This window comes from Globicephala melas, chromosome 16 (assembly GCF_963455315.2).
Source record: "Globicephala melas chromosome 16, mGloMel1.2, whole genome shotgun sequence".
Classification (NCBI taxonomy): Eukaryota; Metazoa; Chordata; class Mammalia; order Artiodactyla; family Delphinidae; genus Globicephala; species Globicephala melas.
The window spans coordinates 24,203,273-24,215,592 of NC_083329.1; the positions used below are offsets into that span (position 1 = coordinate 24,203,273).

A 12,320-nucleotide genomic window follows, 5' to 3' on the forward strand; every position below is an offset into this window, starting at 1 on the left:
ACAAAGAGTGAAAGACCAATTTCGCTCTGTAACAGCACAAACCAGGACGGCAGGGCCCAGATTTAGATGGACAGTGTGCTTCTTATACTTCCCTGTGATGTTTCATTTAGCATGGTTTGATCATCCTCACAAGCAAAGCAAGCTTCATACACACACACACACACACACACGCAGCCTGTAAAGAAACAACAGTGCACATTAAGGTGATCATGTTTTATTCTATGAGTTGTGCCCTTGAGGGATTTCCATCATTTTTCTATATAAGTATAGCAGGGACCTCATTGGTATTCAGCAGCAGTTCTCTTACCAGCTAAACATGGGGAAAATTCACAAATAGTACAGAGAAGGATGTGGGGAGCAGCATGGTGGGGGGTTGGGTGAGGGCAGCTCTCTATGTACCAGCTCCTATAACAGTCCTAATACCACCAGCATATCAACTGCAGAGATAAAGCCTATTACAAGCAACACTTAAATTAATAAGTGTTTAATCATATAAAGTGTTAATCATATAAAACATCTTGATGGAACAGAAGAGATGTTATAGTATAAAAAGATATATAGATCTTACTCTTAAGACGATTACAATCTAGATGAGAAGATAAGATATATAAGTATTATGCAAATATTAACAAGTCCAGGCAATAATGTTCCAGGATCTGTATTATCACACAGACAGTGAATTGATGCTACAGGAGGTCAGAGGACTGCAGTTGTTAGCAAGGCTTCCCGGGAGAACTCAGATCTTGAGGCTCCTGAGGCTACATGGAAATCCTAAGAGTGATGGGGAAAGCATGCTATGAACTGGTCATTTTCAGAAGGAAAATTCCCCTCATCAAAGGACACATTTGCTTCAATTCCACAAGTATATTTGTGGCTTACAATATTCCTGGCATGATATTAGGTATTTTGCCTCAGTACTCTTATCCCCATTTCACAAATGCAATTACAGAGACAAAGAAAAACAAATCAACTTGACCAAGGTCACACAGCTAATAAGTAGCAGAGTTGAAATGCCATCCTAGATCTTTTGATTCCAAAGCTTTTGCCCCCTTTGCTATCACCACACAATAGTTCCAAGTCAAATACAGAAAATGAGTAAGACATGACGGATTCGCCACCCATCGAAGATGACAAATATAACCAACTACACTACGGTGTGGAAATGCTCTCTACTGTGTGAAGAAGGACATGGGAGAACAGGAAAGAGTTCATATTTCTTCCTGGGGTTTAGAGGGAAAAATCAGTCAGGGTTTTCGCAGTTGACAGTTATTTCTAAAATGGAGAGGTATGTGCTGGGGAGAGAGCAGTCAATGGTCAGGCTTGTGTGAACAAAAGCATGTAAACTATAAAGTACCTGGTGTGTTGACCAGACAGCAGAGCATCCAATGTGGCTGAGTTAGAGTATTAGGTAGGGAATAGCAGGAGGTAAGGCTGGTAAAACAGCTGAGCCAACCTGAGAAGGGCCCTGTATGCCATGTGCTGTGGACAGTATGCAACGGGGAGCCACAAAGTTAATCATAGTAAAGGAAAGAAGAATAAGTCTTCGAGAGCCTCCAAGCCCATACAGGAAGGACAGGTGGTATCACAACCAGGTCAACACAAGAAGGAAAAATGCAGGAAGAATTCTGCTTTCACCCATGCCTGAAATCACAAGGGAGATGGCAAGACAATATTAAGGCTCCAACTTTTTGGACTTCCCTGGTGGTCCAGTGGCTAAGACTCCACGCTCCCAATGCAAGGGATCTGGGCTCAATCCCTGGTCTAGGAACTAGATCCCACATGCTGCAACTAAGAGTTTTCATGCTGCAACTAAAGATCTCACATGCCATAACTAAAAGATCCCATGTGCCGCAACTAAGACCTGGCACAGCCAAATAAATAAATATTTTTTTTTTAAAAAAAGGCTCCAACTTTTCAATGGCCTGCAGGTCAACAAGTGAAAATGAAAAAGTAATAATTTTCTCCTTCAAGAATGTATTGGGTCCCCCACCTCCATCCACCCAGAAATGTCATTGGGATGACAGAACACCGAATATTTGCCAAGTGAGTGCCTGCGAACCAACCCAACTCTAGTTGCAGCCTGCCTCTAATCCATGAAGACCAAGAGTCATTAATTGAATAGCTCAGACTTATCCAAACAGTACAAGATACTATGCACCTAGCAAAAGACCTGTAATGTCACAAACTAAATGCAGCTAGCTACTATAAAACCCAGAGTTTCCTTTATGACGTTTTGTTTGTTCATTCATGAAATATATTTTGGTCCAGGGATAAGCAAAAGGAAATACTTAGTGAGAAAAGATCTGGTCTAGTATTTACCACTTTGGGGGATTGCCTGTTAGGAAAGAGAGTGAAGAACCAGCCTTTCTACTTCTATAATCATTTAAGGTGACAGCAAAGACAGCAATAAAATACCCGTTTGGCTCATGCTTTCTTTAATAAAACTTTTATTTTCCCAGATGTGTGACATTCACTTCCCTGTTCCTAAGTGCCGAGAGCTGATCAGAATCCATCAGCAGAACAAAATGAAATGGCTGTTATATTAAAATGCAATCAATGGTGTGTAAAAGTATCTGTCTGAAATGTAAAACCATTCATGTGTTTGGCATTGCTGGGTGTTTTTTTTCATAATATATCAAAATTCTGAGTGGTCTCCTTATGTCATAAATTTATGGGCTGTAAACAAGATGCGCCATTAGACGTTGGCAGCAAATGTTAACATCAACAAAATACCTTAGGTCTAATGCATTTAGCAGCTGTAACTGAGCTGTCTCATCCAGGAAAGATGGTAACAACTACTGTGCACACAAAAGCTCATCAAGTAATGTTCTAGGTGGGACCCAAGGTATGAAGTTGTAACACAGTGTCAGGACACACTCTTTAGTCACTGCCTCTACAATTTTACAGTTTTGTGACAGGTGTTTACAGAATATATATCATCCAATCTTGCTGCAGGCATAAGTCATATCTCAAGAATCATACTTGAGGGAGTTTCACCCATTCATACAGGATCCCAACATTCACTGGGTTTCACAGAAACCATCTGTTTATTTCTAGCAGAACAAATAGGACCACCTAAAGTCTTCTGGCCATGAGAATAATTAGGCTTTCTCTCTGTCTCCCCCACTCCCCTCCGACAGTTCCCATCCATGTCACTCTAGAGAGTCGACTAAGTACAAGGATGTGGTGCCCTGAAGCCAGTTGCTAATGTGATGCTGAGCTCTGGACATACAGAATTTGCTGCTGAATTATTCACCAAGAGTCAAAGTGCTGTCAGATTGACGTGGGATGATTGGGAGGTGACAAACAGAATCGAGAGCTTGTTAGGACTGGAAGGCAGACACTCCACATGAGACGGCCCCTTTAGTGCTGATGAAACAAGACGGGGACACAATGGGCAGATGAACGCAGATGCAGCAACATCTACAAAGATCTACTGACATTCTGTCATAACCATCACGTGCTGACAATGTCTAGAATCCTGAGGAGTCAGGAGAGCCTGGTAGCAACTGAAAGGAAAAAGAAACATGGAAGAAGCAAGACTTTTCTTTTGAGGGAGATGAATGAGGATGGGGATGACCTATTACGGACGATTGTCTGTCGAGTTGGAGAAGCAGTAAATTGGGTTGTCCTGTCAAAAGGCATCTCATGGTCTACCAAACAGGCTAGGGCTTGCCCTTCCGGGAGGGATTATGTAGCCACATAGCTTTGTAGAACTCATAATAATAAACTACATGTCTCTCATGGAGCAAAGTTACTAGAAAATCTGCCCTCCCCTCCAGGGTTTTGGTTCGCGAACCTCAGATGCTTGAAGTCCAGAGACCTCTGTAAACGTGATTCATCTTTGAGGCTAAAAAAGTCAAGAGGCTAAATGAAACTCAACGTTCAAGCTGTCACATTTTTCTAAAGAATGTCAAATGGGCTTAATGATAGGCCAAAATTATCCAGTCAAAGCACCACTGCAAGTTCCCCTTGGATAACCTCAAATAATAAATCAAGGAGGCAGCCTTTTTCTGTTCCTAATTCTTGCCTTAATGGGAAAACCTGAGGAAAAGGCATCCTAGTTTCACAGCAAGTCCAAAGCAACCATCTTCCTATAATCGATGACCCAAAGCTATCCAGACCTAGGATTCCTCATTCAGAGCAGACTCTCTAGAGCAGAAGCCCTTTAATCATCTCTCTTATTCACAAGCTGCCAACTCTGCTGGCCCAGGACCAAAAAACAGGACCCTATTATCCTTTATTTTATTATGATGCTTCTTTGGAGCTATGTGTGTAGATGTCTAATGATGGAGAGTGTAATTGAAACCAATATTAACCAAAGTCAAACTAAGGAATCAGGAGTAATTGCTTTTTTGCATAGGACATTACTTATTCTAAAGCAGGATTTTGTCTACCTTGGACCCCATTATGCAGCAATAGTTAATCTTTTGAGAAGAGCATTACTTGGGAAAGTAAGAGATGAGGATCAATGTCATCCTCTGAAACGAAGAGATGATGTACCAAGTCAAGTTACACTGAAGCCTAGCTAACGTGAGTCCATGAGGCCCGTGGGTGAAGCAACGTTTACAATAAGATTCTTCTGATTCAGCCCATAATAAATAAACCCCATCCCACTATAGACACCAGAGTGGTATAGAAACATACTACCTTCTATAAAACTGTTTTCAAACAAGGAAAATAAGGACAAAGACACAGGATATTTTCAAATTTTAGAAAATATATTTATGTTTCTTTATATGTAAATAAACTTTAGTACAGAATTTTCTGTTTTTTTCTGTCGTGAACTAGAGTGGGGAGATGACAGTTTTAGGTAAATAAATCAATTAACATATCTCTATTGTAAAGGCACTTTTGTTACATTTTAATCTTTCTCAAACCTCACGTATCTTAATTTAATGTAGTAGTTCTGTTTCCATGAAGACCTATCATTAAGTTGACAAAACCTATTATTAAACTGAGAGTGCATAGGTCAATCTATGGCATCATGGAATCAAGGAAATTTGGCATTAAACCTGTCCAACACGAGATACACGTTTTCAAGATAGGAACTATCTCTGAAGTTAATTATATGCAGAAACTGAGGTAACCAGTCTCATTGTTTGTAGAAAGTTCCTGCAAGTGGCTCATAAACATATGCAAAAAATAAAAGTGGCATTATTCTCTTAGAAGTTCCTTTTTTAATTCTTTGGTCAAATGGATTAGAAGGGAAATCTACTGGATTTGATAGGAAAAGGAAAATACACTAGGTTTAGTGAATGTGTACAGTAAAACATTTAGTTCAAGGATTTGATATGGTATAATTATTTGGCATGTATTTTGGGGAAGAGTCTTTATATTATATTAGTAGACATAGAATGTTCTAAATTAGTAGATTTAAAAGTATATATCTTAGTAATACGTGTGAAGACAAAGGTGATTCCCTAGAGGAGTGGCTGCAAAGTTCTTAGATTCACAGAAGTAAGGTGAACAATGAATCTAGTTGAGGGCAAATCAAGTGAGGACAAAGCTTGACACCTGGTAGTTAATGATGCTGAGGGCAGCAAAGGCACATGCACATGAAGTAAACAAGGATTAGGACAGAGGGACAAAAGGTCCTGCCAGCATTGCCTTATAGAAGCCCCAGGGAGGAGTTTGGGAGGGTTGAGTACAGGCAAAGTGCTGGACTTGGGCTGTAAATGCAAAGATACTGTGGTCAGCCTGAAAGTTCCAGGACTTCCTGGGACCTGCTAAGTTCTCTTGCACTGATGCCATGATAGCCATCACAGGTAAACTAGGTGCTCTGCATCTGCACCGGCCCCTCCCCATTCTACCTGAGAGCACTCCTCTAGGGAAGACTGACCTGGAGGTGGTGGAGGTCATCCTCCAGGTGCTTTGGTTGTTTTTCCTGCCCCCTTACTCCCCTCCATGAGCATGGAGCCTGGCCCCAATAGGTCCAATCGATTGACTATTGGTTCATTGCTTTTATTATAAGGTGTGTACCTTCAACGTTTCCTTCTCCTTTTCTATGTGCTGTTGTTCCAGATGTAGCTTCGCAAGTGCTGACTCCTTGGCTGAGATTTCTTCTTTCAATTGATCTACCTGATGAGTCATAATCTTTAATTTTCTATTCATTTCCATTATTTCATCCTAACAGAATAAAAGGAGAAATGTTTGAAAGTGAATTAAATAGACATCACCATGCCTATGGAAGTTCCAAACACATTCAAGAGCTTTTAAGGGAGACTCACTCAAAACAATGGTCTCAACTGGGCTATTCCTTTGTATTTTGTGCCCATCAACCTCAAAGTACTTTATAGCATTAACTCTCCAAATATTCTCATGAGATAAAGTATACATAATGAATATGTCATACACACACACACACACACACTTTATTCTTCACTGTACAAGAGAGGAATTGGAATCACAACAAGCATTTTTAACTAAAAGATTACAAAGCAAAGCTCTGCAATTAAATGACAAGTGTATACTGCTCCCCTCTGAGTCATGGTAGCTATTAGCAGTTTTAAAAATTAGAAAGAGGAGAATGGCAATTCTACATAATAATTAAAACCAGCACCATGATCTTCACCTGCAATCAAGTTTCGTTATTTCCATTTCAAACAATCTGACAGTTCTGCATAAACTGATCTTCTCTTTCAGGTGAATTCCACGATATTTCTTTCTGCATCTATTTTAAATCCTGCCATTAGGATAACAGAAACTGCTTTAAACCCAGGATGGGGAAGAATCAAAATGTAAAGACATAAATATATTCTTTACCTGAGCTTCAACCAGATTTTTGCTATACAGATTCCTGTCTGACCGCACAACTTCATACAGGTTCTGTTGCTGTTTTAATTTAGTCTCTGATTCAGCGATTTTTTTCCTGTAGTCAAAAATCTGCATTTCACGGACTTTTATGCCTTCCATGTTCATGAGGACCTGGAGGAGAAAGAAGTAATAAAGATGGTTGAATAGCCCATCTGTGGTTATCGGTTCAGGACAAACAGAGATTTTTTTATCGAAGGGTAGCTCGTAGAAATGCCAGCAATCAGAAAATGTGACTGTGGCTATAATCACTGCAGTACAACACAGACATTCAGCCCAGCTGATGAGGGGCAAACATATACTTTATCTATGCCGGAGTTCTGCTCAAGCATGAAGGCTTAGCGCAGCTATTCTGTGATCACAAGAGGGAAAAGAAAGTAAAGAAATTCCTTCAATTCTGAAAACCTCTCTTGACCACCCCACCCACCAAAAAAGGAAAGAAAAAAAAAGAAGCACAGGCTTAAACAGATCTTAACACAAAGCACTAGGAAGGATAAGAGATAACTTAGCTGTTTGGCCATACTCATGGCTTTATAAGGTTGACCACGAGAAAGAAAAGTGGCCTTTGAACACTGATAGCGGTCATAACACTGTCTTGCCAATGTCAAACTCACTCCATCAGGGAAACCCAAAGGACTTCATAAAAATATGTGTTCTATTGTGCATGAAACACTTCTAGGCAAGATGAGATGCAAGAATTACTGCCTCGGGACTTCCCTGGTGGCGCAGTGGTTAAGAATCCGCCTGGCAATGCAGGGGACACGGGTTCAATCCCTGGTCCAGGAAGATCCCACATGCCGCGGAGCAATTAAGCCCGTGCGCCACAACTACTGAGCACGTGTGCCACAATTACTGAAGCCCACGTGCTTAGAGCCTGTGCTCTGCAACAAGAGAAGCCACCGCAATAGGAAGCCCGTGCACCGCAACGAAGAGTAGCCCCTGCCCATTGCAACTAGAGAAAGCCCACGTGCAGCAATGAAGACCCAACACAGCCAAAAATTAAAAAAAAAAAAAATAACTGCCTCCTTTTTGCAAGTATGAAGAACTGAGGCCTGAAATTCTACCATGAGCCTATACCTCTCAACAAGCAATCCATACAGTAGAAATAAGGTAATCATGACTCTCAGCTGCAATGGCCACAGAAATTGATTTTCTAAGGACAAACATCTTCAAAAATTCCTTAAGAAAAAAAAAATTTAGCAGGAAGACTGATTAAATCAATGGAGCTTATGATCTAACAACAGTTAGAACACACAGGAGAAAATTCTTAAGAATATTTCACTGCATTTCAGTGGAGTTCTCTTAATTAATGATTACAGTTGAAAGAAATAAGCAGAGCAATATGACAGAGAAGGAAAGAAGGGTTTCCTCTAAAGAAGAGGCACTTTACCTAGAACCTAAAGGTCAAAAAGGACTTAGGCCTTTTGCCATGCCGATACTGTGAATCAGGTGTGGACTATCTGTGAGCGTCATGTTCCCAAACCACTGCACGAGGGAATTCTTTTACTCCACTTGTGGAGTTAGTATTCCAGAAAATATACTTCAAGAAACCCTCTTCTAATGTTTTCCCATCAGAGTTAATGATGGCTGGTGTTTAATATATTTTCCTTTATATCTTTAAATAAACACCTTTCAAAGTTTTCTTAGGCTTATATTTAAGGAGGGATGGGATTAAATTTTAGTAAATGTCTTTTTAGCATATATTATTTTGCACTGCATTATTGGGTCTACTGATTTGATATACTTAGTAATAAATATTTCCTTTTACAAGTATTTTATTTCTTTATACATAGTCCCATGTGCCACAGTTCTAAATAAATGCATAAATGGAAAATATACCTTTATTTCCTTTTCCTTACTTACTTGGACCTTCCTTCTTCCTTCAACCCACATCAATCCCCCATTGATACATAAAGTAACCAGGTTAATAATCTACTATGTGTTCTTCCAAATTTTCTTTGAATTCTGCATATTCTATTTAGGTCTACTAAAGTCATCATTATAACATCATCATAACAATAGCTAATATTTCTCAGGTACTTTCTATATACCGAGAATTTTACATGTATTAACTCATTTAATCTTCACAAAAATCCTATGAGATGTGCATTATCATCACCCCACTTTCACAAACAAGGAAACTGAACTCAAAAGAAGTAATATAGTTCACAGCTGTTCAACTAGTGAATATACAGATACAGGGATTTGTTTGTTTTCCTTTTGCTTTTTGAGTTTGGTCTTTATTTTTTAGCAAAATGGGATCCTCTTATATACCTTTATGCACCTTGATTTTTATCACTTAGTAATACTTCGTGGAAATCAGGTGGATTAGCTCTAATTCATTCTCTTTGAAGGGGACATAATGCCCTACAGTGTGGATGAACCATCATATACTCAGCTCCTCCCCTCTGATGGGCATTCACTTGGTTTCCACTTTTTTGCCACTCTGAGCCATGCTGCAATAAACATTTTATACATGTGTCCCTATGCACTTGTCTTTTTACTTCTATTGAGATGGATTCCCAGGAGTGGACTATCTGGCTCAAAAGACATATATATTTTTAACTTTAATAGATATTGCTAGATTGCTTTCCAAAATGGCTGTAACACTTTACATTTCCATACCGCCAGCAATAGTTTTCTATTTATCCTTGCAGTTGCAGGATAAACCCTCTTTGGTCATACTGGATGATTCTTTTAATGTACCGTTGAATTTGGTTTGCTAGAATTTAGGATGCTGCATACCTATTCATAAGTGACCTAAGTCTATAGCTTTCTTTTTGTTTCTATTTCAATATCAAGATTTCTGCTAGTTTCATAAAGTGAGCAGAGTACCCTTCTGTTCACTCATTCATCCACTCACCTACTTATTCATTCACTCACTGAACATGCATTGAGGACCCATCTATGACAGGCACTGTAAAAGCACTAGTGATGTAAAGAAGAATAAGATGCATTCCCTACCCTCAAGTTCACCTCTAGTGAGTGACTCCACCATAAAATGGATAATCAGGGAACGGATACAACCAATAATCTGAGATACGCATAGGGTGTTATGACAGAATTAAACACTGGGAGGTTAATAGGATGGTCATTCACATCTTATCTAAGAAGTTAATATTTGGTATTTACATAATTTGTGAGAACCACCTCTTCCTTCTTGTTCCTCAATCACCCCAGCCAAGGACTCACCCCAAGCTCTCTCCTCGGCCTGGAGTCTTTGTTCATTATCACAGCAGAAGGCAGGAGTTACATCAGTATAGTAATGCCAATCAATATTACCCCAAAGAATATACAGTACATTTTTCTAAATTCACACACACACAAAAATTTATATAGCCTGAGAATTATCTGATTCTTAAAAGTGTGAAGGAACTCAATTCTAAAATAATTAGGTCCCCAGTGACAATGCTGCAGCTAATTCTCTCTCAGCCTTTTTGGTGGCTTCCATGGTTATTAATCTTTCTATGGTTTCTACTTCTCCTTGAGTCAAGCCTCGATGTGTGCACATATTTTCAAGAAAATTATCTATTTCAACCAATCTTTTAAATTTATGCAACCAGAGTTGTACAAAGTATTTTTATATGATTTTGCTGTTCTACTATTATTAATTGCTATCACTCACTTTGTGTGGAAAGAAAATGGCCCAAGGTAAGAATGTATACAGACTCCGTGATGAATGGCTTGCATCATTGGTTGGGGGGCTGGAAGGAACAAAATTAGAAAATCTGAGAAGAGGAGGTCTGGAGAAGAGGCACATGGACAGATCTGAAATGAAAAGAAATCCCACTCCTTCCTCCATCATTTTTTTTGATCTGTACCTTTAGAATCCTTAAAAATGAGTAGCAGGTGGCCTTTTAATGTACTACCACTAGGAACTAAAATGTATAAGTTAGGAACAAATGTGAAACCTAAATAAGGTATCCATTCCTGGATCTGTTACTTGTTTGATTTTTTAAAAGAAAGGGACTATCTCAGCCCAAAATTTAGCCTTTCTGTGGACATGACCACCCTCGTTGGGGTCGGTGAAATGAATAGATTGAAAATACTTTGAAGAGCATCATCAGCATTCAGAATATCAAGCAGCACATCAGAGAAAAGAAAAAAAATTACTTGTTCAATCACTTTGGGAGATATTACAGCAAGAATAATCCTTCGCACAGACAGAATCACGCTCCAGAGAAAGGATGCAGACAAGGACATTTCTTTTTTGGGCACCCAGCTAGCAGGGTCCATCTTTCTGCAGACAACAATGCACAAAATCAAACTTGCTTCCGGATTCTTAAAGCTGGGAGTAATAGGAACCCATCATGATACCAAGAAGATCAAGGGTATTTCATTTAAATGACAACGAAAATTGTAGAAGTACTGAAACAAAGGGAAAAGACAATTCACAAAGCAATTCAGTTCTAAGTGTTGGGGCTCAATTTGTTTTGATGGAAATCATTCAAAGCAATGTCACATAGAGGTTCAAATCCTGAAAATTCATAAAATATGTGGAGTGTTAAATAGAGGCAAAACCCTTAATCAGCATAATGTCCCCAGTTTAAAAGGATATATCAGAGAATGTAGAATGCCAGCTATGGGGCTGGAGCTTAATTAATTGATTACACTTTAGATACCTCAAACCAACTCATGAGCTAAATCACAACCAAATATAGAAAGTTTTATTATAGCCAGAGGGTTGGAGATCCTAGCACGTGGAGGCCTGCTTCAGAGGAGCCCCGAAAGTGCTTACGGTGCACTATCAGGGTACAATCTCAGTTTATAACCTACTACCTTTTCTTTTTCTGTTAAAACAAGCTGCCAATAGAAACGAGCGAGATAAAAATCAATAACGCGTGCTGGAAATCTGCAGCCATACTCATATGGACTTAGGCAGGATGAGAAAGTGGGCCATTGAATTCGGAATCCTCTAGCTTGCATTTGATGAAATATCAGTACAATAAACTCAAATAAGTTTTTCTGACTTGATATCAATGGTTTCAATGCTGACAACGCCTTTACCTCCATAATGAAACTGGAAAACTCACTCTCAAAAAAAAACAAAGAAATAAAACTATATGCCCAGGCATGTGAAATTTTAAGTCTTCTCTGTTTTTCTTGCTTTCTTATTTTATCCTCTATCTCAAATTTAGAGAGGCATATCTATTTTTCTATCTGCTTTTAATAACATGTTATGGTACAAAATGAGGGATATAATATCTGCCTCGGAGGGCTATTATGAGGATATAAGTGAGAAAAAATATATTTATGCCATCATAGAAGTACCAGGCATATCATAGTTTAATCATTTAATAAATGTTAATAGATTATCATGATAGGTTAACATTACGTGATATTATATAATATGAGCACTTAACAAATCAATTTGATATTTTCTATGGATCAAATCCTGTTCTCCTGCAGGGAAATAGTGATCCACAGTATACTTCTTTTATTATAACACAAAAAGGTTAAAATTTGTGTATGTCCCCTTGAAGGCTCTCTCCAGGGTTCTACCCTAT

The 12,320-nt window shown here is 38.9% G+C and overlaps 1 protein-coding gene across 1 annotated transcript in view; it reads right to left on the reverse strand.

The window, feature by feature from the left end:
- The window catches only part of CFAP58 (cilia and flagella associated protein 58), a 111,430-nt gene that overhangs the window by 69,284 nt on the left and 29,826 nt on the right, over window positions 1–12,320 (reverse strand). The window contains exons 10-11 of the mRNA XM_060286002.1: window positions 6,766–6,927; window positions 5,983–6,129 (exon numbers count right to left, since the gene is read on the reverse strand). Coding sequence (XP_060141985.1) covers window positions 5,983–6,129; window positions 6,766–6,927 — 309 coding nt within the window. The remainder of the gene's footprint in view (window positions 1–5,982; window positions 6,130–6,765; window positions 6,928–12,320) is intronic.